The sequence below is a fragment of the Acyrthosiphon pisum genome, chromosome A1 (genome assembly GCF_005508785.2).
Source record: "Acyrthosiphon pisum isolate AL4f chromosome A1, pea_aphid_22Mar2018_4r6ur, whole genome shotgun sequence".
Lineage (NCBI taxonomy): Eukaryota > Metazoa > Arthropoda > Insecta > Hemiptera > Aphididae > Acyrthosiphon > Acyrthosiphon pisum.
This window is the reverse complement of record NC_042494.1, coordinates 58,663,680-58,684,694: the sequence shown is the minus strand read 5'-3', so window position 1 is coordinate 58,684,694 and position 21,015 is coordinate 58,663,680. Positions and strand designations below refer to the sequence as shown.

The 21,015-nt window shown below is 29.4% G+C and overlaps 3 protein-coding genes across 10 annotated transcripts in view; 1 reads left to right on the top strand and 2 right to left on the bottom strand.

Moving 5' to 3' along the window:
* Positions 1 to 3,591, top strand: part of LOC103310037 (CLIP-associating protein 1-like) — a 5,767-nt gene extending 2,176 nt beyond the window's left edge. The window contains exon 3 of the mRNA XM_029486241.1: positions 2 to 3,591. Within this exon, the coding sequence (XP_029342101.1) occupies positions 2 to 3,382 (3,381 nt within the window). The 3' untranslated portion in view covers positions 3,383 to 3,591. The remainder of the gene's footprint in view (position 1) is intronic.
* A 4,665-nt stretch (positions 3,592 to 8,256) lies between these two features.
* On the bottom strand, positions 8,257 to 13,100 carry LOC100168333 (transcription elongation factor SPT5). The gene is made up of 14 exons (XM_001951736.4): positions 12,875 to 13,100; positions 12,721 to 12,815; positions 12,599 to 12,656; positions 12,305 to 12,537; positions 11,857 to 11,994; positions 11,440 to 11,765; positions 11,232 to 11,353; positions 10,762 to 11,172; positions 10,451 to 10,704; positions 10,195 to 10,390; positions 9,996 to 10,127; positions 9,249 to 9,939; positions 9,021 to 9,179; positions 8,257 to 8,906 (listed from the first exon to the last, which is right to left on the bottom strand). The coding sequence occupies exons 1-14, from the start codon at positions 12,932 to 12,934 to the stop codon at positions 8,581 to 8,583; spliced, it is 3,201 nt and encodes a 1,066-aa protein (XP_001951771.1). The 5' UTR covers positions 12,935 to 13,100; the 3' UTR covers positions 8,257 to 8,580.
* A 3,388-nt stretch (positions 13,101 to 16,488) lies between these two features.
* On the bottom strand, positions 16,489 to 18,514 carry LOC100159439 (CG8360-like). Of its 8 annotated transcripts, XM_008187050.3 has the most exons (4): positions 18,394 to 18,514; positions 18,256 to 18,331; positions 17,457 to 17,517; positions 16,489 to 17,248 (listed from the first exon to the last, which is right to left on the bottom strand). In XM_008187050.3, exons 3-4 carry the CDS (start codon positions 17,509 to 17,511, stop codon positions 16,830 to 16,832), a joined length of 474 nt encoding a protein of 157 aa, XP_008185272.1. In that variant the 5' UTR covers positions 17,512 to 17,517; positions 18,256 to 18,331; positions 18,394 to 18,514; the 3' UTR covers positions 16,489 to 16,829.
* Between the last annotated feature and the right edge of the window lie 2,501 nt (positions 18,515 to 21,015).

Genomic DNA, 21,015 nt, shown 5'->3' with positions numbered 1-21,015 from the left:
TGACGAAGCTAAAGCAACAGGAAGTTTATTACCAACTGCTTTTGTTGGGCTTAGCTTAACTAACGACGATGAGACAGATCGTACTTGCACATTTGCACCAAAATATGTCATTGGTAGTATTAAAAGACCAAGTTCATCTTTACCTCCAAAATCAAATTTCGCAACACCATTACAACAGGTTGATTCTGTACGAAAAGTTACATCTTCATCAGCAATATCTGCTTCACATGCAGGAGGAGTTGATGAAGATACTTTTATTCGGGCATTTGAAGACGTTCCTACATTACAAATTTATAGTGTACGAGAGTTAGATGATACTATGAAAAAAATACATGGGTCTATTCAAGATAGTAATGAACAATGGAATAAACGTGTGGAGTCATTAAAGAAGATTAGATCACTTGTATTAATTGGAGCAACAAAATATGAAGAGTTTTATAATAATTTAAGGTATTTGGAACATTCTTTCCAAATATCTATCAAAGATTTGCGATCCCAGGTTATTAGAGAAACATGTATCACTATAGCATTTTTAGCCCAACGTTTGGGAATTAAATTTAATCACTTTTCAGAGTCCATTTTTGGCAATTTAATTGATCTTATTCAAAATTCAGCAAAAGTCACTGCTTCATCTGGATTAGTTGCTATAAGATTTATTCTAGAATATACACATGCTCCTCGTATTATACCTATTCTTGCAAATAGCTTGGGATCAAAGTCAAAAGATATTCGTCGTGCATGTTGTGAATTTTTTGATCAAATACTGCGTACATGGCCAACTCAAGCAATAGAAAGACACTTAACTATACTGCAGGATTGCATTAAAAAGGGTATTGCAGATGCTGATTCAAATGCTCGGGTGTTGTCTCGAAAAGCTTATTGGGGATTTTGTGAAATTTTTCCTGAGCAAGGAGAAATATTATTAAATAAGCTAGAGCCAGCATATCGTAAAATATTGCTTACTAATTCTGGATCCAACTTGTGTTTATCAAAATCTGTAATAGCTGAAAGTACGAAGTTGTCTTCTCATCGTCCTGTCTCTTCGCACAGTAATATTTCTGTGAGATCAAGAAGTGCCATAGACTTGCAAGCTGCTAAAAGGTCAAATGCTCGTACTGAATGTGCTTCACTTTCTAGACAAAAGTTCAACCATATTCAATCTGTTACCAAGAAGACTAAAGAAGATATACACCAAACAGACAAAGAGGGAAGATCAAGAGTTCAAGTATCATTATCTCAACCGACTAGCCGTTCTGGATCACCATCTTCAAAATTAAATTTTGTCCAAACAAAATCTAATAGAGCTGCTTCTGGTATACCTAGATCTCGAGATACTAGTAGAGAAGTTAGTCCTAATAGGCTTAATATCAATGGAATGCATATTATGAATAGTAAAGAATCACCTACTTTGTTAACACCTAGACCAATAAGGACACAAAAGAAATCAACACAGAGTCAAGAATCTAAGTCTGCTATTACTGATGATTTGAGTAGCAAAAATTATTATAAGTCTCCGAGAAAAGTATTGGGAGGATTATTTAATGATTATAGTGATGAAAGCGAGACATCTAGCATGGGTTCTGAACACAGAGTTGATTCTCACAAACGATTTTCAGATTCATTTTACTTAAATAGTTCAGTATGTGGCCTACATAAAGACATTTGGAAAAACTCAAGTTTAAAATTTTTGAATATTGAAGATATAATATCAAACTGTGAAAGTTCATGCTGGAATAATCGCAAGGAAGGCTTGATAAGTTTACTGAAATATTTTCAACAAGGAAATATTTTGGATGAATTATTACTAATGAAAATAACAGAGGTATTTACTAAAATATTTATGGATTCTCAAACAAAAGTCATAACTCTCTTTTTGGATGTACTTAATGAGTTAATCGTTACCCATAGTCAATATTTAGAATATTGGCTATATACACTTTTAGTAAAATTATTCATTAAAGGTGGCTCTGATATACTTGGTTCTGTACACTCAAAAATAATGAAAACATTGGAAATCATAAGATTGTCTTTTCCTTTTGATCTTCAGCTAACTGCTGTGTTTAAATTTCTCACAGACCCTACACAGACACCTAATGTTAAAATTAAAATATTTGCCATGAGTTACATTTCACAGTTAGCGGTTAGTGCAGACTCAGGGTCAATCTTTGTTTCTGTTGCAAATGGTAAAAAAGATTATGCTACTTTAGCATTGATAAAAATGATTGGGTGGACTATGTGTAATAACAATATAAAACAAGGCGCTGAATTAAGACGTGCATCTCAGGAAGCTATACTAGCTTTGTATAGTTTAAATGCATCTCAAATCACATTGCGGTTATCCCAGTTACCAGAAGAGTATCAAGAAGTATTTTCTAGACTCTTGAAAATAAGAGTAAGAAGAAGTAGTGTTGATCAAATAATGTCCCTAAATTATCACAACAGTCAGGTACCAACAAATCTTGCTTCACCACCTTTACAACCTGACACCATTGATACTTTTAATTTGGCAAAAATACATAAGTCATTTGAACAATCTTCTGATAAAGTTCAAAAGTGTCGTTTAATATGTCATTATCCTGAGGAGACAAATTCTGCTTCTTGTGAATCTAGAATAAATCAATTATCTATACATACTGAAACCAATAGTCAAAATTTAAATGGTTTCAATAATAGTCATACTACAGTAGATGGAATTATACAAATACTTGATGATCTTGATAAAGATACTCTGCAGCTTGGTCATAAACAATCAATTTTGATTCATTTAAAAGAACTAATAAAAGATGTTTGTTCTGCTGATGAACTTATAAAAAATTTCGAAAAAATGATAAATGTTATTTTAAAGTTATTAATGGACGTTGAACCAATTGTACGAGAACACACAATAACTTTGATTATATATTTAGTTAAAAAGTCAGAATTAGCAACCTATTTTCACAACTACACTGAATTGATTATATTGAAAGTAATAAATATGTGTTGTGATTCATATAAACCTATTGTTAAAGTTGCAGAAGAATGTTTAATTGCCTTGAGTGTATCTTTACACCATGAAACAGTTGTGAAAATAATAACACCATTGATATTAGCAAAAGAATTTCCAGTCAATTTGATTGCAATTAGAATGATGACAAAAATTATTGATATGTGGGGCAGTCCACCTGTAACTGATCAAATAAAAGAAATTATGTCTGGTCTATTGCAAAGCTATGATAATCCTGATAGTGCAGTTCGAAAGTCAGCTGTGTATTGCATGGTCTCATTATATAAAGCATTTGGTTCACAAGAATTTACACCTCATATATCAAGTCTAAATGGTGCAAAGCTCAAATTGTTAAATGTATATATTGAGCGTGCACAACAGTCCATCAAGATCAATTAATTTTACTGTTAATATTTTATTATTTTTTTTAACAAGAAAGTGAGTCCAATAAAATGTATATATTTGTATGTGATATTCAAGTCACTTGATTTTTTAATTTTAACCTTTTGACATGATCTAAACTCAAAATTATAGTAGTGTAGTCATATTTAACTTATATAACAAAGCCATATTTTTACTTCAATAATTAACTTTTACTGACCAATGAATAATGGGAATAACCAAAAGAATATAATTATTTTAATTGATTGTAAATTCAGATTTTGTAATTATTAGTTATTATTATTTATTATACAAGCACAGATTATTTTCATGGATAATATATTATATTATATTCTCTATGATTATTTTCATTTAGTCTACGATATAAGTATTAACTTTTTAAGATATTGTTTTTTTTTTTTTTTTTTAATAACAAGTTAATTATTTATCTTAAATTGTATAGAATATTTTATTTTAAGTAAAAATATTATTTTTTTACATTAGTTAATATTTGATTTATTATTAACTAGCATTTTGTAATACGTGGATTTTGAGTTATAACTAACACAATAAGTGTTGTATTATTATTAAATTATGAATTATACTATAAATAAACGTTATTCAGTTTTATATGTTGTGTAAATTAAATGTTATGAGTTTATGACTAATGGATGTGCAAAATGAATTGATTATGTTAAGACATTTATTTATTGTATGAAGTTTATTTAATTTACTATTGACTGCGAGAATAAACTCTTATTTACAAAAACAATTATGGAAATTTTCACTTTTTTATGCAGTGGCACAACTACTTAACCCTAGTAGTCCGAGTACACATCAATATCAAACACCTAAAAAAAATTTAATTAGTACTTGAATAATTTTAGATTTTTTGGTTACTGTATCAAGTAGGAGAATCTTTGTATTAAATTTTCAATCCTTAGCTATAATAATTAAACATTTATAATTTTTTAACTACAATAAATTTGAAAATGTTCAATATTTTGATACATTATGTCAAAATTTGAACTTTAAATACTTATGAAAAAAAAATAGTGACTATGGATCTTTAATATTTATCAACTGCTATTATAATAACTTACAAGGAATCTTGTATTGTATTAACAAGCTTTTTTATTCAACAAATAAATTTTTATTGACATAGAATAAAAAACTGAAAAATTTCAAATGTTTATAAATAACCCAAAATGTATAAAAATCATTTTGAAAATTTTATCATGTATAGAAAATGATAAAATAAGCATTTTATGAAAATTTCAAGTACTCACAGTTAATAGTTTTTAAATAACGTTCAAAATAAGAAAATTTGTTAATTTACGTGTTAATATCATGTCTAATTTCAAATGCTCGTAAAAAATTTAATTTTCCAAACATATATACATACAGACATTTTTTTATGAATTTCTAACTTAAAATATTTTTGTGATTTTTGATCCCTAAATTTTAGAAAAATAAATTAGCATTACCTTTAATACATAATTAAATTTAATAATTATTAAAGAGACAAAAATGAAAAATACCTTCCCAGTGCCTGTAGCACGCTACTCGATATTATTTCTCTTCAAGGAAAATCTATGTTTACTGTTGAGTAAATATGTTTTTATTAATAAGTTAAATAGTTAATAAGTATGGCAATGAAAACCTTCCAAAATGATAAATAGTTACCCTAGATGTTTACGTACCTCCGTTGATGGCGCCATTGAGGTATTATAATTTCTATTGAATTACTCATTAACACACTGAACACTTGCATTTAAAATAGCACTTTGGCTAATTGGTTTTGTAAAACTTCCAAAGATATCACTATACCCTATTTTATACATTTAGGGGGTTGAATTTTAAAAATCTGTTCTTAACATTTTTACATCTCCTACTCTTTTACCTATCAATTACTTACCTACCAAATTAAGGCTTTGTAGGTCAAGCAGTTTTTGAGATTTCGTATTTTATGTTAATTTGGCCTCATAGAAAAATATTAGAATCCACACCAAAAACATATTAATGTAAATAAAATATGATTAATATCATTGATTAAATAAACTAAATATTTAGTATGTTAAATATTAACATATTTCACAAAACCTTAATATTATTGATATCACATTTTCATGTTGTGTCAACTTTTACAAGTTGTGCAAGTGCATTATATGTACGACTCGTTGAAAATCTTAAATGTTAGGTAGTATTCTAATACAATTTATTACTAATATCCAACATCAATAAGACCTCACCCTCCTCTAGAGAGATTAGTATTTAAATTATAGTCACATCTATAGATTATAGGTAGGGTTATACTACCTGAGCGGCAGTGAGCGCACTAGTATTACCTCCCATCTGACCCTCGATTCCCCATATGAATTTTTTTTAAAAAGGTTTCTCAAATTGCCTCCCAATTGCAAGAATTGCATTCACGATTCACTTTAATTGCCTCCTATTTAAGGTAATGATCTTTTTGTATTGGTATCAACTCAGCGGCGTAGATACAATTTTTTTCTGGGGGGGAGGGGGGGGGTTAAAATATATTTATGATACAAATTACAAGTTATTAGTTAAACTAAACGTCATTTTTATTTTGTTTCAAATTGGTATTAGTTATAAATAGTTGCAATAATTTTATATTAGACTGTTATAAAAATTCATAAAATAAAATCTACTCGACGTCGTTAGTGCTGTTTTTGTCAATTTTATAATTGGTTATTATTTCAGTAATAGTTATCGAGGCCTACCTATGATAAAACTGTTATTGACGATAATTTTGTCGACTTGTCTTCCTATATAATTTATTATTCGTACCGTCGGCAGTTTGCCGAAAGTCTCTTATCACAACAATTTTCCCAAAACAAAATACCAATATAAAAAAGATTTTTGTTTGGGGGGAGTGGAAACCCCCTACACCCTCCCCCCCCGTAACTACGCCACTGGATATAATTAATCGATTTCCAGTTTGAATCTCAAACATACATTTTTTTTTTTAATTAAAAATATTTATGAAAGCATATGTTGGTTTATCCAGATGGATATAAGTCAGCCACATTATGGAAAAATTTACTAAATTCAATAATAAGTCATTCGATTGTTATAAAAAATGTGGTTGATGTAAACAATATGCCTATACTACGCAAATGTTTATTTGAATATAAGTTTATAACTATAATGAATAAATATATATTTTACCTTTAGAAATTTATGTAATAAATAGTGATAAATATCTATATATTAATACGTAAGAACTTTTTTTTGTACCAAAGCTCTGCCAATATATAGGAAGAGAAAAATCTAAAATATGAAATTCCTGTTTTCTTCCACATATAAATGTTGTAAAACATTTGGCAAATTAATCTCTCAAAAATACTGTAATGTATGATTTAATAAAAATAATATTTCTGAACATTGTGGAAATCAATATAATAATTTAGATATACTTAGGAGGCAGTTTGAGTGAATAAACATCACTTACCTAGATTTGGGAGGTAATTTGTGTGCTCCCATACTACCTGTAGTTAGTAAAAGCAGACTACCTATATGTCAATATTTAATATAATTTTATTCTAATATCTTCTTATAGTCCATGCTAAAACTTCGATCATAGGAACTAATTTTTTTTTTTGAAAACCATGTTTCAGTTAATATCCCTATATCATAATTAAAACAAGGGATATGAGCATTTAAAAAATGTAATCGAGTATATAACCACTAACATTTTGGTAATATAATTATACTAAGATGGTGGAATTTATATGTTTTTTGAACAACAATAGTTGGAGAAGGTATCTTTTAAATATTTTATTTTATCGAATTGAGTTCTAATAAATTAAAAACAATTAGGTGTAGAACTCTTGGCCGACGGTCTGTTGGGTTATTTATCAGCTCTAACCCTAGAGCAAAAAACTATAAAATGTTTCCTGTTCAAAAAAATAAAATCTTGTATAACTTAATCCAAATTAACTTTGATCTGACTAGTCTTTGCTTCTAATTTGAAGATATTTTTTTTTTTTGAGATAACAAAATTTTGCACCAATTTAATTAATTTTTTTAGTAAACAATTCAATTGTCTTACCTTGATCAAGAGTGCTCTAACTAATTAATTTTTTTTTAAAAATGAATTTTTGTATTAAATTGTAACATGTGGATTGAATGATAATTATTTCCTACAAAGAATTTCTGGAATGTTTGAACATATAATAGTGGGAGAGAGCGGGACAATAATCATATTATGATTTAGTGATTTATGTTGTACGAAACAATTGTCCTTGAACTGCTGTTAGTTATATGTGATATTTATACTCAAGTTGTTAAAAGGAGGATGTATGATGGGATTGATTATAATTAAGGTTCGGATTCGAAGGCAAATGCCTTTTTTTTAGATAATAGAAAAATAATTTTCAAATTAAAATGACGTGTTTCATTTAATTTCTAAGATCATATTATTTTTTCCTTTTTTCTAGTTTTTAATTTGTATGTGTTTAAATATTAATTGACCTAATAGTTTTCTATAAATATTAACTGGACTAATCGATAAAAGCTTGTGAAGTCGACTCATTGTTGATGTTATGTTTAAAATTAGTTTTAATAGGATTTATTATTGACGATATCGACAGAGTATTTATTGCAGCAAGTTAATTTATCGTTTTTGTACATGGTAGTTAATTTTTTTTATACAATAAAGATTAATTAACTGAAATCTATTTAATTTTTTTTGTAAATGTTGTAGGTAATTACTTTTTTAATATAAATTAAATTCTTTTTTGCCTTTTTTCACATTTTAAACGCTTTTTTTTATTAATTATATTGCCTTTAAATCCTAACCATAATATTATTACAATACATTGTTCAAACAGAAATTATTAAAATTTAAAACTGGCTAATAATAATTATACCATATTAAATGTATAACTTAATGTATATTTAGATAAAATTGTTTTTATTATTATTTCAATACATATAGTTTATAAAGTAAATATGAGTTGTATACTACAATAATAATTATCAAAATTAATATGGTTCAATAATATCAATAATTAAAATTTAAAAAATTTAAATGGGTACATTCAATAGGTAGCCTTTTTTTTAAAGTAAAATAATTCACAACTTGTTGTTATAAGTACTCAAAATTCTGATTTAAGTATTCTAATATAGTACTAAAAGCCACGCATAACTTATAAAAAAAAATATATATGTTACCAATCTTTAATAAACTAATTTGCTCTGCACAAATGCAACAGCGGTATAAGTATAGGGTTTTTTTCATCTGGCATTACTACAACACCTTCACTACCTTCAATTGCCATCATATTTCCTGTTCTGTCTCTGTATGAACCACATAAAACTTTCACATAATCACTGGGTTTTGGCATAATAGGTTCCAAATTATCATTTTCTATAGTGACGACACGTTCTTCTTCGGGCAAATAAACACTGCATGTGGCTTCACTAACATCTCTTATAATACCAGTTTGTCCTGCCAAATCTGAATCGGCAATACGAACAAAAATATCTGTAGTCTGCCATCCTGGTGGTAAACCTGTTATTTAACATTTTTTTTTATTTATAAGTAACGCTGATAAGAAAATTATTTATAATTGAAATATTATTATTAATAACATATTAAAAAAATATACAATAAATAACTTATTACCAAATGACGTTAACGAAGGAGCTGCTAATCCTGGAGACGACACTGATGATGGAGTCATTAAACTTGCATAAGAACCTGATGGAGATGGGGCTGGGTGATATATACTACGAGGGCTGGAAGTATTGATTGGACTTGGAGTGTTGGCATAAGAATTACTACCTGTTATTAAGTAAAAATACAAATATTGTAAAAATATGTAATAATAAGAATTACATTTTGATAACTTACTGTTATATCCACCACCTCCTGATGGCGAAATTGCTTGATATGGTGAGTAAGAATGATCTGAAGAACCATATATTGTATTTGGAGTTTGTGCATAGGGAGTACCAGGGTCCATGGGATATTCTAAATCACTGTCAGTTACTCGGGCAGGAGTATATCCAGCAGCAGGATCCCAAGCTTGAGTAGGTGTTTTAGAACCATCATGTGATGGAGTCATGCTTCCAAAGTGCGGTGTACGGTTACCAACTTCATAGTTGGGTGTCATTGAACCTTGTATAGGAGTCTTGCCTCCTTCACGATATCCAGGAGTCATCATCACATTAGCTGGTGTTCTAGAATATGATGATGTTAATCTTCCATCCTTAGATGGTTGTCCAACAATTGTTATATTTCTTCGATCCACCGATATTGTTTGGCAAGAAGAATGAAGTTCAACTCTAGCCGTACACTCTGTCGCGTCTTTTACCATGCCAACAGCACCTTTGTAAGGGCCACCCGTAATTCTAATTGTTTGACCAATTAAATCTCTGTCCCTTCGAACACCTCCAAATCTACCTCCAGATCCTCCTCCGCCACGGCCGCCACCACCTCCCCCACTGCCACCTCCACCAGCACCAAACGGACTACCTGGTGTATGACGAGGAGATGTAATTTGAGGAGATGCAAAACCATTTTGAGGCGCAGTTAAGGCTTGCTAAAATTTGAAAAATTAATGAGTACTTAATTAAAAAATATTGGCTTCTATATTACTTTATTAGTTGAATTTCCAGCTAGAGCAATGTGTCGTAATCGACAAACAAAAATTCCTCCATTATCTGTCATTAAACGGGAATATAAAAAGGCATGATGACGATACAGATGTTTTATTTCACCATGCATCCCCTAGTTCATATAAATAAATTATTAACATAATTGTAATCAATGATTATTCAATATTGATTTAAATTACCGTATGTGGACCATCAATAACTTTAACGATATCTTTTCTTTGTATTGAACTTCCTAAAGCATCCACTCCAATTGTATTTCTATGCTCTTTTTTTTTATTTAAAGATTGTGGTTTAGCTTCAACTAACTTTCCTGCCATATTTAAAATATGCATTTTTTCACGCTCAATTCTCACTATGACTCCAACATTTTGTGGACTACCAAAAAAATATAAATATAAATTGTTTCAAATTTAGTTTAAACATCACAATACATACTCTAATTGTACAAGGTCTCCCCATTGGAATTGCCCAAGTGAATCAACTCCAGAAGCCATGTCCGAACACAATTGTAAATCACGTGGTAAAACTTCAAGTTCGTGCATGGTGACGTCGGAAAATAACACAATTCGATTCTGTTCTACTCGAACAATGAGTCCAGTATCACCTTCATAACGTCCTCCTACTACTCTTACATGGTCACCTTGTTTAAAAAATTTACGCAATTCGTTTGCCATGAATTCCAGTGGCATCTAAAAGAATCAATGATATATTTAATCTGTATTTTACATTATAAAGTATAAACTTACTTTGAGATCATCATGTTTAGGCATAATAGTGACCATATCTCCATCAATAGATAATACTTTTCCTTGTAAATTTATCAATTCTCCCGTGCACACTTCTACATTATCACCAGAACTTAAAGACTGACTATTTGCTGAATTATCTTTATTTGAAACTGGTAATTCTATGTCTATGCCTTCGGGAGCTTCTTCAAATTTTTCAAGTTCTGACAGTGTAGGTTTGACTCCATCAGCTGTTATTGCGTTCATATAGAAGTTTTTGTATAAAAACCCTTTACGGCTGTAGCGATTTCCTTCGAATATTAAAAAGTCTCCATCGCTGGTAACTTCACCACCAATAGCTCTGATGGCTTCCGGATCAAATGGTTTAGCTGCAGGACGCCTTTTTTTCTTTCTCTTTAAAGCCTCTGCATCCTAGTAATAAATATTAAATAGTACAAATTTTAAATTTTAAATATTTTAAGACTGATTACCATCGATGCCCTAAGAGCGCCACGTGGTCTAGTATAGTCAATCCTTGGCAATAGTTTCAAATGTACGTGGTTTTGTGCCAAGTCTACGTAATCTACCTGAGCAATGTCATCTTTGTACAGACCTTCACAAATACATTTATAGAATATGGATAAGTATATTATTAAAGATGTAGTAAAGTTATTGCCTAAAACTAGGTAATACGCTCACCTCTTTTTAATCTAACCCATTGTTTAGATCTTAAGCCTGTTTGTACTTTAACAACTTTTAAAACATCAGTCATTTCTTTTATAGGAACCATTTGTTGTTTCCAAAATCCCATTTTAAGACTGCTAACGTTTTCAATGGCTGATTTGACGTGGGTTTGTTTGTATGATTCAATGTATATGTATCCCTTTACGCCTTCGGGTGAAACTATTGATTTGATTTTCAACGGATCTTCAGTAAACTGGTATGCAATATACTTTCTCATCAACAATAAAGCAGTATTTTTTTCATCACCAATACGACATTTGACCATCCATAAATTTGGGTCCCTTTTACCAAATGTTTACATTTAATACAAAGTATTAATTATTATATACAAGTATATCTAATACAAAGTATATTGTATAATATAAAGCTTACTTAACACCAGGTAGAAGAGTTTGTTGTGTAATTTCATCAGCTAGTTCTTCTCCTGCATCTCCAAAATGTTTTATTGTAGCCGAAGCATCTGCATATTTTTTACGCAAATATTCTTCAATTTCGTCTTCATTTTGAGTGCTAAAAAATATTAGAATGATAATTTATTTTTAAAGCATATTCTGCTTATGATGTCAATTCAAGGCTAGCACCTGACGCACTCATTTAAATGACGAATCTGTTCATATATATTAAGTGATCAATAAAGAGAACAGATTTTTTAACTTCAGTGAGTGGCCATAAACTGTTATTAAAATTGTTTATTCAAAAACAAAGGAAGCAATGGGGAAGTAATGTTAACACAGATCCTCCATTGGTTGGTTCAAAATAAGGAAAAAATTGTGCATGGACATATTCTACACATAAAGTATGTACAATTCTATAGTCTTACTCCCAAAGATTAGTTCCACGTCTGCGTCCTTCAATTTCTCTTGCAGTTGGTCCTAATTCATCAACTTCATTAGCAACAATACCATATTCACCAGCTCCATCTTCCCAATCATCATCTTCTTCTACTTCATCGTCTACATCAGCTTCGTCAATAATAAAACCACCAAAACGTTCATTTTTCTTTTTCTTTTTGCCCGGACGGTCATCTTCTTCATCTTCTTCTTCATCATATTCCTAACAAACAAAAATAATGTTTACGTTATTTTAAATAACAAACAAGTACATCAAAACTTACATCTTCTGAATTTAAATCCTCGCCTTCTGGTTCTTGTTCATCAGCAACTTCTTCTTCACTGTAACAATAATCAAATTTGCATTTACTATTGACTGTGCTTATCACAAAACTATAGTTATTACTGGTTATTTTCCTCTGCTTCAGATCCACTTGGAGAACGGCTTCTACTAGCACTACGACTAGAAGCTTGTTTACGATATCGTGGATTTGAATCTTCCTAAAAATACAAGGTTGGATTTGTGTATTCTACTTCTGACTAATGTTTATAATTGTTACCTCAGGTTCACTACCGCTGCCACCGCGATCACTCCCTTGATCGCTGTCGTAATCCGACATTTTTAATGTTATTACTAATTAACTGTTAACCAAAACCTTAGACATATAAATTATTTTTAATCAAAAAAAATATAACAGTGCTTTAATTTTACTTTATGTAAATGTAACTAATAAATAAGTAGGTATTGTAAGTCATTAAGGTTGTCGCACAAACATATTTTGTATCTTTGTAGTTTACTAGTCTGTATCAACAATCAATTTATTTTTTTTATCAAAATATCAAAGACGTTGTACAAATTAACTTCATGACGTATGTACAATTTGATGATGAATAATCATGGTTAAAAAAACACAAGACGATGACCGCGACTTTTAAAATTATCATAATTTTTAAGGTTTGGGATAACTTTGAATTACCTATATTAAATTTGTTGTTATTTGTTTTGGATAACATACGTGGAACAATTTGAATTCGTGTGATTTCGTCTTCAGTCAACAATCTGATATTCTGAACGTCTTTAATAATATAATAACAATATCTTTTTATGGGTGAAAAAGAAACGTATGTGTGTGTAAGGCACGCACGTATGAAATTAAACTTCTTTCGTAGTTTTGAGTGAATCTGTGCTTTTCTAAAAATAAACAATCTTGCAGGAACGATTTCCATAAACTGTTCAGCATTATTGTGATATAGTTTTAACCATAATACAACCCGCAATCGCTTCGATATTTATAATTATTAAATATCTAATTAGATAATACTATTAATAATAATACATGCAATCTTACAGTGTATAGTGTATTAATATATTAACGATTAACGAAGATCCAACTCACTATTCCACACTAATTATTAAATAATAAAAAATAATAATAATAATAATTTGTATGAGCTAATCTCGTTAGTTTTACGGCGTTGTACCACTTGTACGAGTTGTACCTACCGTACAAGCATAGAACGTACAAGCCACAAGGTAACCCACCGTAAAGAAGTTTCACTTCAAAAATAAATAACAATTTATAAATATATTATAATTACGTTAAGTCGTAATATTATGTATACAATATATAATATAATATGCTGTATAAAAGAGTGTATTAAAGTATTAAAAAAATTCAAAATATTACACCTGCAGCTTTCATTAATAAATTAACTAATTTAGATACCACAGTTATCACAAGTTTGTCTAAGCACAGAATAGATGAAATTATTTAAATTTGAAACTATTTAAATTTCATCTATTCAGCTGTGGTCTAAGTAGCAACGGTATGCATAAAAAAAAACAAAATGATAATATAATCAATATTTTTGCGATTTATCTTTTTCCTTTATTCTATTACTGTTACTTAATAATAAAATGTTGAAAATAATAAAATATTAATATAGAAAAAAAAAATATTATTTTAGTATAACAATAATTGTATTTAGGTAGGAACTATAATATTATACAATATATCATAATATTATATTTGTTTAATATAATGATTTAGGTATGTACCTATTTTTTTTTCCTGAAACACGTTTATGATTAATGATTATTATATAATATAATAAATAATAATTATTACCACCATATAATAAAACCTATAGTAGTTATGTAAATTGGAAATAAATAAATAGCTTTGAAATACATTGGACAAAGCTGGGTACTAGCTGGTTAGTTTTATTTCATATTAATTTTGTAACTTAACTAGTTGAATTTAATGTGTAAAATAATCTAATCTAACTCATTAAAAATAATAAGTAACTAGTTATTTTTGTAGTTTATTTATTCATTTATTGAATGTTTCAATTTCTTATTTTGTTGTATTCTAATGACTGATATTCCAAGAAATTAAGGTTATTGTCTACCTATTTGATAAATTTGTTCAACTATTGTTTAATTTAATTTTTCATTTATCACCAATAATTCAAGTTAGCTACCTACCCTCTTACTTTATAATTAATTTAAATAATAATTATAATGCATTTCATTTGAAAAAAGTTTTTTAAATTTATATTTAACTAAAAAAAAACTAACTTCTAATTTCTACTTTTACTTAAATTACTATTTTCACCAAACTAACTTATATTCTAATTTAGTTACTTTTTATATTAAAGTAACTTAAATTTAACTAGTTGAAAAAAGTGACTAACTTTCCCAGCTTTGTAATTGGATAAAGTAAATATCTAATTAATTATATAATATTAATTGAACGTATAATTAATTTATACATCATTTTTATAATATTGAGAACAGAGCAAATAGTATGTATATTATATTTTGTGATCATGCTAATTCTCTGATTATATTATCACTTAGTTTTTTTTGTCCGGGATTCACTAATCACTAGCAACAATATAGGTACATAATAATTAATAATTAATAATATTTAATCACGGACTAAGATATAATAAGTCTGTGTATCTAATTAACAGGGTAATTCTGACTAATTCACCAAGCATCCTCAACCCATTTTTTCTTTAATAATGAATTTATCAAATTCTGATTTAGGAACAAGTAATAACAATAATTATAAAAATAAATTATATTATATAGGCATCAACATACAAACTAGAGGTTTAAAACATACACATAACATAATAATATATTATATAGCTTTTATAATTTTGGTTATAAATAAGTATATGAATATTAAATGGATAGTAAGTAGCATCATTAAGGGTTTTAATAGACTGAGGTTAACTTTTTACTATATAGGTAGGTCGAGGTTTTTCATCTACGATCATGCCTGTTTTATTAAACTGGTGGAGTAGTGACTGTTGACCATCGTTATTCAGTATTTTTATCTATGCATAATACAATATTTGAAACTTAAATAATTATATATAAAATGTTATATTCTTTTGGGAGAGCACAGTTGAACCGCCAAATTCCAAAGACCACAATTTAAATTAATTCATTTAATTTTTAAACATGAATGTTATATACTTATACTAGTGATGGCTAAAAGCCTGATTTTTTAAATGGAAGTGAACTTGAACTGAACTTTAAATTATTTTTTTTTTGAATCGAACTGAACCTAGAATCATTTTAAGACAATCTCGAATGCTGAATATTTTTTAACATGTGCAAAATTAAATCATTAAATTAATCATAAATCATAATTATAATTATATTTTGAGTTTTCGTATGACTTATTATAGAAATATAAAATGTAAATTGTAAACATGTTTTAAATTTTTTATAAACTACATATCCGTGGTATTGGAGTATTACCCATGTTAGTTTTCCTATAACAATATATATTATAAAAACAAAAGTATCAATTAGGTAATGTAGGTACGCGGTCTCTAATAGTGTAATTATTTCTAAATAGTAAATAGTCACTATACAAGGTTTTTTAAAATAACTCTTGAAGAATTTTACAAATATTTAGTCTTTGAACTATCGGGGCCAGAAAGTCTGGTTCGAAAAATATTTGAAGTTTGAATTTCGAACAGTGAAAGATGATTGATACTTCAGCTCAATTTTTTTTCATACATTGTTCGAATTTCTAGCCGAACCAAACATCAAAGGGTCCAACCCATCACTAACTTATACCCATAATTTTATTTATGCACCTACCAGCTGCCTATATTTATTCTGTATTATTTAATAAAAACAACTATATTTATTCTATAGCTTTATTCAAGAAAAAACAATTTAAACAAAAATTAACTTTACATGTAACATGTCAACTATGATATTATACATTTATAAAACACTATATTTATATATTTTATACATACAAAAATATAAGTACCCAGTACTTGTATAATTATTTGAATTTTTATAAAGAATGATATTTTACAAGTAAATTAAAGTAATAGGTATAAAATATAAATGGTTAATGCGTCTAAATTTATTCAAAAGAGTAGTCATTATAAAAAAAAAAAAAAATCTTAAACAAATTTATCAAAACCTTAACTCATAATAGGTATAATTTCAAAAAGTTAATAGATAAGCTATTTTTACTTAATAATTAACAATTCATTAAATTTAAAATCAAATGGAAGTAGTTCAGACACACTTGTCTTAACTACATTACTACCCTCCGGTTGGTATAAATAAACAATCATGTCATTATTGGGATTATTAAATTCACTTAATACTTGTCTACAAGCACCACAAGGAGGAACAAATTGATTGTTGTTCAATCCTGCAATTGCAATTGTAGTGAATTTAGTTTTTCCTTCACTTACAGCTTTCACAATAGCTGTACGTTCAGCGCATATTGCGAGCCCATACGAGGCATTTTCTACATTACAGCCTGAGAATATGGTACCATCATCACATCGCAACGCTGCACCGACTTTGAAGTTGCTGTATGGAACATATGCTCTCTCCCTAGCCAGTGTGCACATAGATATTAAATGTTGATCTTCATTACCTATGACATAAAATTGCTAAATATCAAAATAATCAAAACAAATATAAAAAATGTTCAAATAATGATAAAATATAGTTTTAAAACAATGGTATAATAGTTTAAATAATTTTTAATCAACATTAAAGATATTTTAAACAATTATCAGGTCAATTTGAAAAAAAAAAGTTATTAGGTAATTTTGAGTTAAAATAATTATAATTATATTTACTTAAATCATTGAGTTGCTTAAGTCGATTTGTATTTCCAGCAGAAGCAGAATCCATTTAATACTGTAAATAAAAACCAAAAATAATAATAGGTGTTAATTCATAAACAAATGTAAAAACCTATTTCTAATATTTTATAATCTATAGTACCTATAAAAGTTAATAAGTCGCAACAGAGAGTATTGGTTCAACAGTAAATGTAACTAATTAGCATTTATAAGAAATATCACTAATGTCAATATACTAACTTAAAGTGGTCTAATATATACTTAGGTATTTGATATTATACATATTGTACATCTATGTTATATAGATTATTTTAGCGAACAAATAACAATTACAAGACCTTGATAGTTCAAAAGTCGATATTTTGATAAAAACTTATCGGAATAGTTAATTGGTTAGTCTGAACACTAATTATTATACATACTATACAAGTATTATACATGGATTACAACGCTTTTAATCTGTTCTAATTTATGCAATGATGAAAGTTATCAGTGTAGTTAAATAGTTAATAAATTACTAATATCATTGACCTCTGTATCAAAGCAGATCACGTAGGCTGTAGGCATATTATTATTATGAATGTCTGTGGACTACTATGCATGGTACTAAGGTACTATTGTGTTATACAAATACAACACACCGCGATTAAAGATAGTATCATTGATTATAAATACCACGGTCAATAATACAATTATACTATAGGTCGCTTACTGGCCCGTATTTACGCGCCGCGAAAAATCGACGAAAAATGGATGTGGCCGTTATGATCATGGATAACATAAGACAATATACCTTAGATTATCTGTGGTTATGATGCGTCGTCGTCGCCCATTAGTTACTCATAGTGTACTGGTATAATATTAGAAGTCTGTGACAAGTCATGATAAAAATAAAAAAAACACAGTCACTATTTATATGTTACACACTTACCTACGTCCCAAATATGTCCCATAGCACGGCCGTGCATAACTATATACAAGACAGTGGTATAAAGAATGCTGAAGTATGCTCTCATTAGTCATTGCTTAATCCTCAATGATAAGAGCTCTAATTTTTTTTTTAAGGAGCCGTCTAGGCAACCAACAATAATATATCTTAGCTCACAACATGTATATATTTCATCTATGGTACATGATTTCAAAATGCAATTTGTGCGAAAACAAAAGGCGATGTACATGCGCGAAAACAGGAGTAGAGTGTTACATTGCACGTCCGGCGCTGTCAAATAATTTAGCCATTTGAGGGGGGGTGGGAGCAGTGGCGCAAATAGGAAAAATGTTTAGGGGGGCTCAAGCCCCAATACATTTTTTTTAAATTATAAATTATAGGTACATACTTTTCAGAATGGTATACTATTATTTTTTGAGGGGGCTTTGAGTGATTTCGGGGGCTCAGCTCCATACCCCCTATTTGCGCAACTGGGGGGGGGGGGGACGGATATTTTTACATACGCTTTTTGATCATTCAAATTTAAAAATATAATGCATAGACGTATAGTTACCGTTATATACCTTTGTATGGGTAAGGTATTAATTATTATAAATATTGAAAAAAAATCTTAAGGGGATCAATTCCGTTCATCCTCCCCCCGCCGTTTGACTGGCATCTGTGTGACGTGACACTATACCCCGTGTTCACGGTATATTTCAACTTCAGACACTCATAACAAATTATTGTAGATTCACAGTCAACTTTTTTTTATACTACAATAATAGATACTTGACTAATAACGGTACTTAAAAAAAAAAAAATGAATTACAAAATCATAAGGCCATAACGTAGGTATAATAAGTTGGTAGTAGGTACATTGTTAATAACTTAATAAGATGTGAAAAAAGAAAGTATGTTCGAAATGTAATAAAAGAAGCTGAACAAGATTACAGATCATCAGAGCCGTCCTGGCGATTAGCGAGGCCCAGGGCAGCTGAGTAAATTTGCGGGGCCTAAAATGTCATTATCGTCAGTTGGTAGTTGCATATATTTAAATGTTTAATATTATGATATATACCTAGGTATAAGGGGGCTACGCGCAAATATACTTAAAAATATAGTATTTACAACAATATGAATAAGTAAATTATTAACAAAACACGTCATATATTTAAACATAATATAATAATATACATAAATTAATAAGTCTATAATTTATATAGTAGGCACCAGCTAATACAATATGAAAAAAGGTGGAAGAGTGGGTACCATGTGCCTTTTTTGGGACAGAGCGCTTTAAAGATTTTTATAATTTTCAACTTTGAAAATTAAATTTTAATCATATTAACTCGTTTAAAATGCGATACATTTATTTGACGACTGCCGTCAATTAATATAAGTAGGTTAGTATAGGTAGTAAAAATTGCAACAACTGAAGGTATAAAAATATATAAATGATATTTTTTTTCTCATTTTCTTGACTTTTTTATTGTATCTACAAAAGTGGGGCCTGTCTAACTGGCGAATGCGTGGGGCCCCGCTCGCCCTGCCCTAGGGATGGCCCTGCAGATCACACAATATGCGGCAGCTATATCATAAGGTAAATAGCTTTAAAGGCGGATACAGAAGGCCAGAAAAATTTCTGAAAAAGGATGATGGAAGCCTAGTGACGAACCAGGAAGAAATAATGGAGAAGTGGACTTTGAAAAACTACTAAATTGTAAAAAACCAGTTGATACATTTGCATGTGGACACAACGAACCCAATGATGATCCTTGCCCACCCCCCTCAAAGGAGGAAATCGAACAACAGATCAAAAGGCTCAAAACCACAAGTCACCAGGGGAAGATGACTTTCAAGGGGAAATTTTAAAACATGCAGATAACTTCATGATAGAGAGTATATACTTGTTAATAAAAGAAGTGTGGGAGACGGAATCTTTACCGTCAGATTGGGGAATAGCATATATATGCCCAATCCACAAAAAAGGCGACAAGCAAGAATGTAGTAACTATAGAGGAATAGCGTTGCTGGATACAACATACAAGGTATTATCATATTGCATTCCGGATAGAATCAAACCTCTGGCTGAAGAAGTGGTGGAGGACTATCAATGTGGATTTAGGCAAAACAGGTCAACGACGGACCAGATCTTTATAATCAGGCAGCTATTACAGAAAGGCTGGGAATATAATAAGGAACTACACATAATCTTCGTAGATTTTCAAAAGGCGTCTGACAGTATAGATAGAAATAGCATTTCCATTTCCCAAGGAAAATAGTACATTTAGTTGAAGCCAGTATAAAACAGACTAAAGTCAAAGTCAAAGTAGGAAACGTGACATCGAGGATGGTGGAGGTAAGAACCGGACTTAGATAGGGGTATGCCTTATCACCAATCCTTTTTAATTTAGTATTAGAGAAGGTGATCCGAGAAATAAATATTGATAGAGATGAAGGGGTAATAATGGATAGAACTTGCTTTAGTCTACTCACCTATGCAGACGACATAGCCTTGCTAGGAAGAGGAACAAAAAGTGGTGGATCTATGTGATAGGTTAATAGAATCGGAAAAAAAGGTAGGGCTACATATCAACATGGAGGAAACGCAATATATGAAAG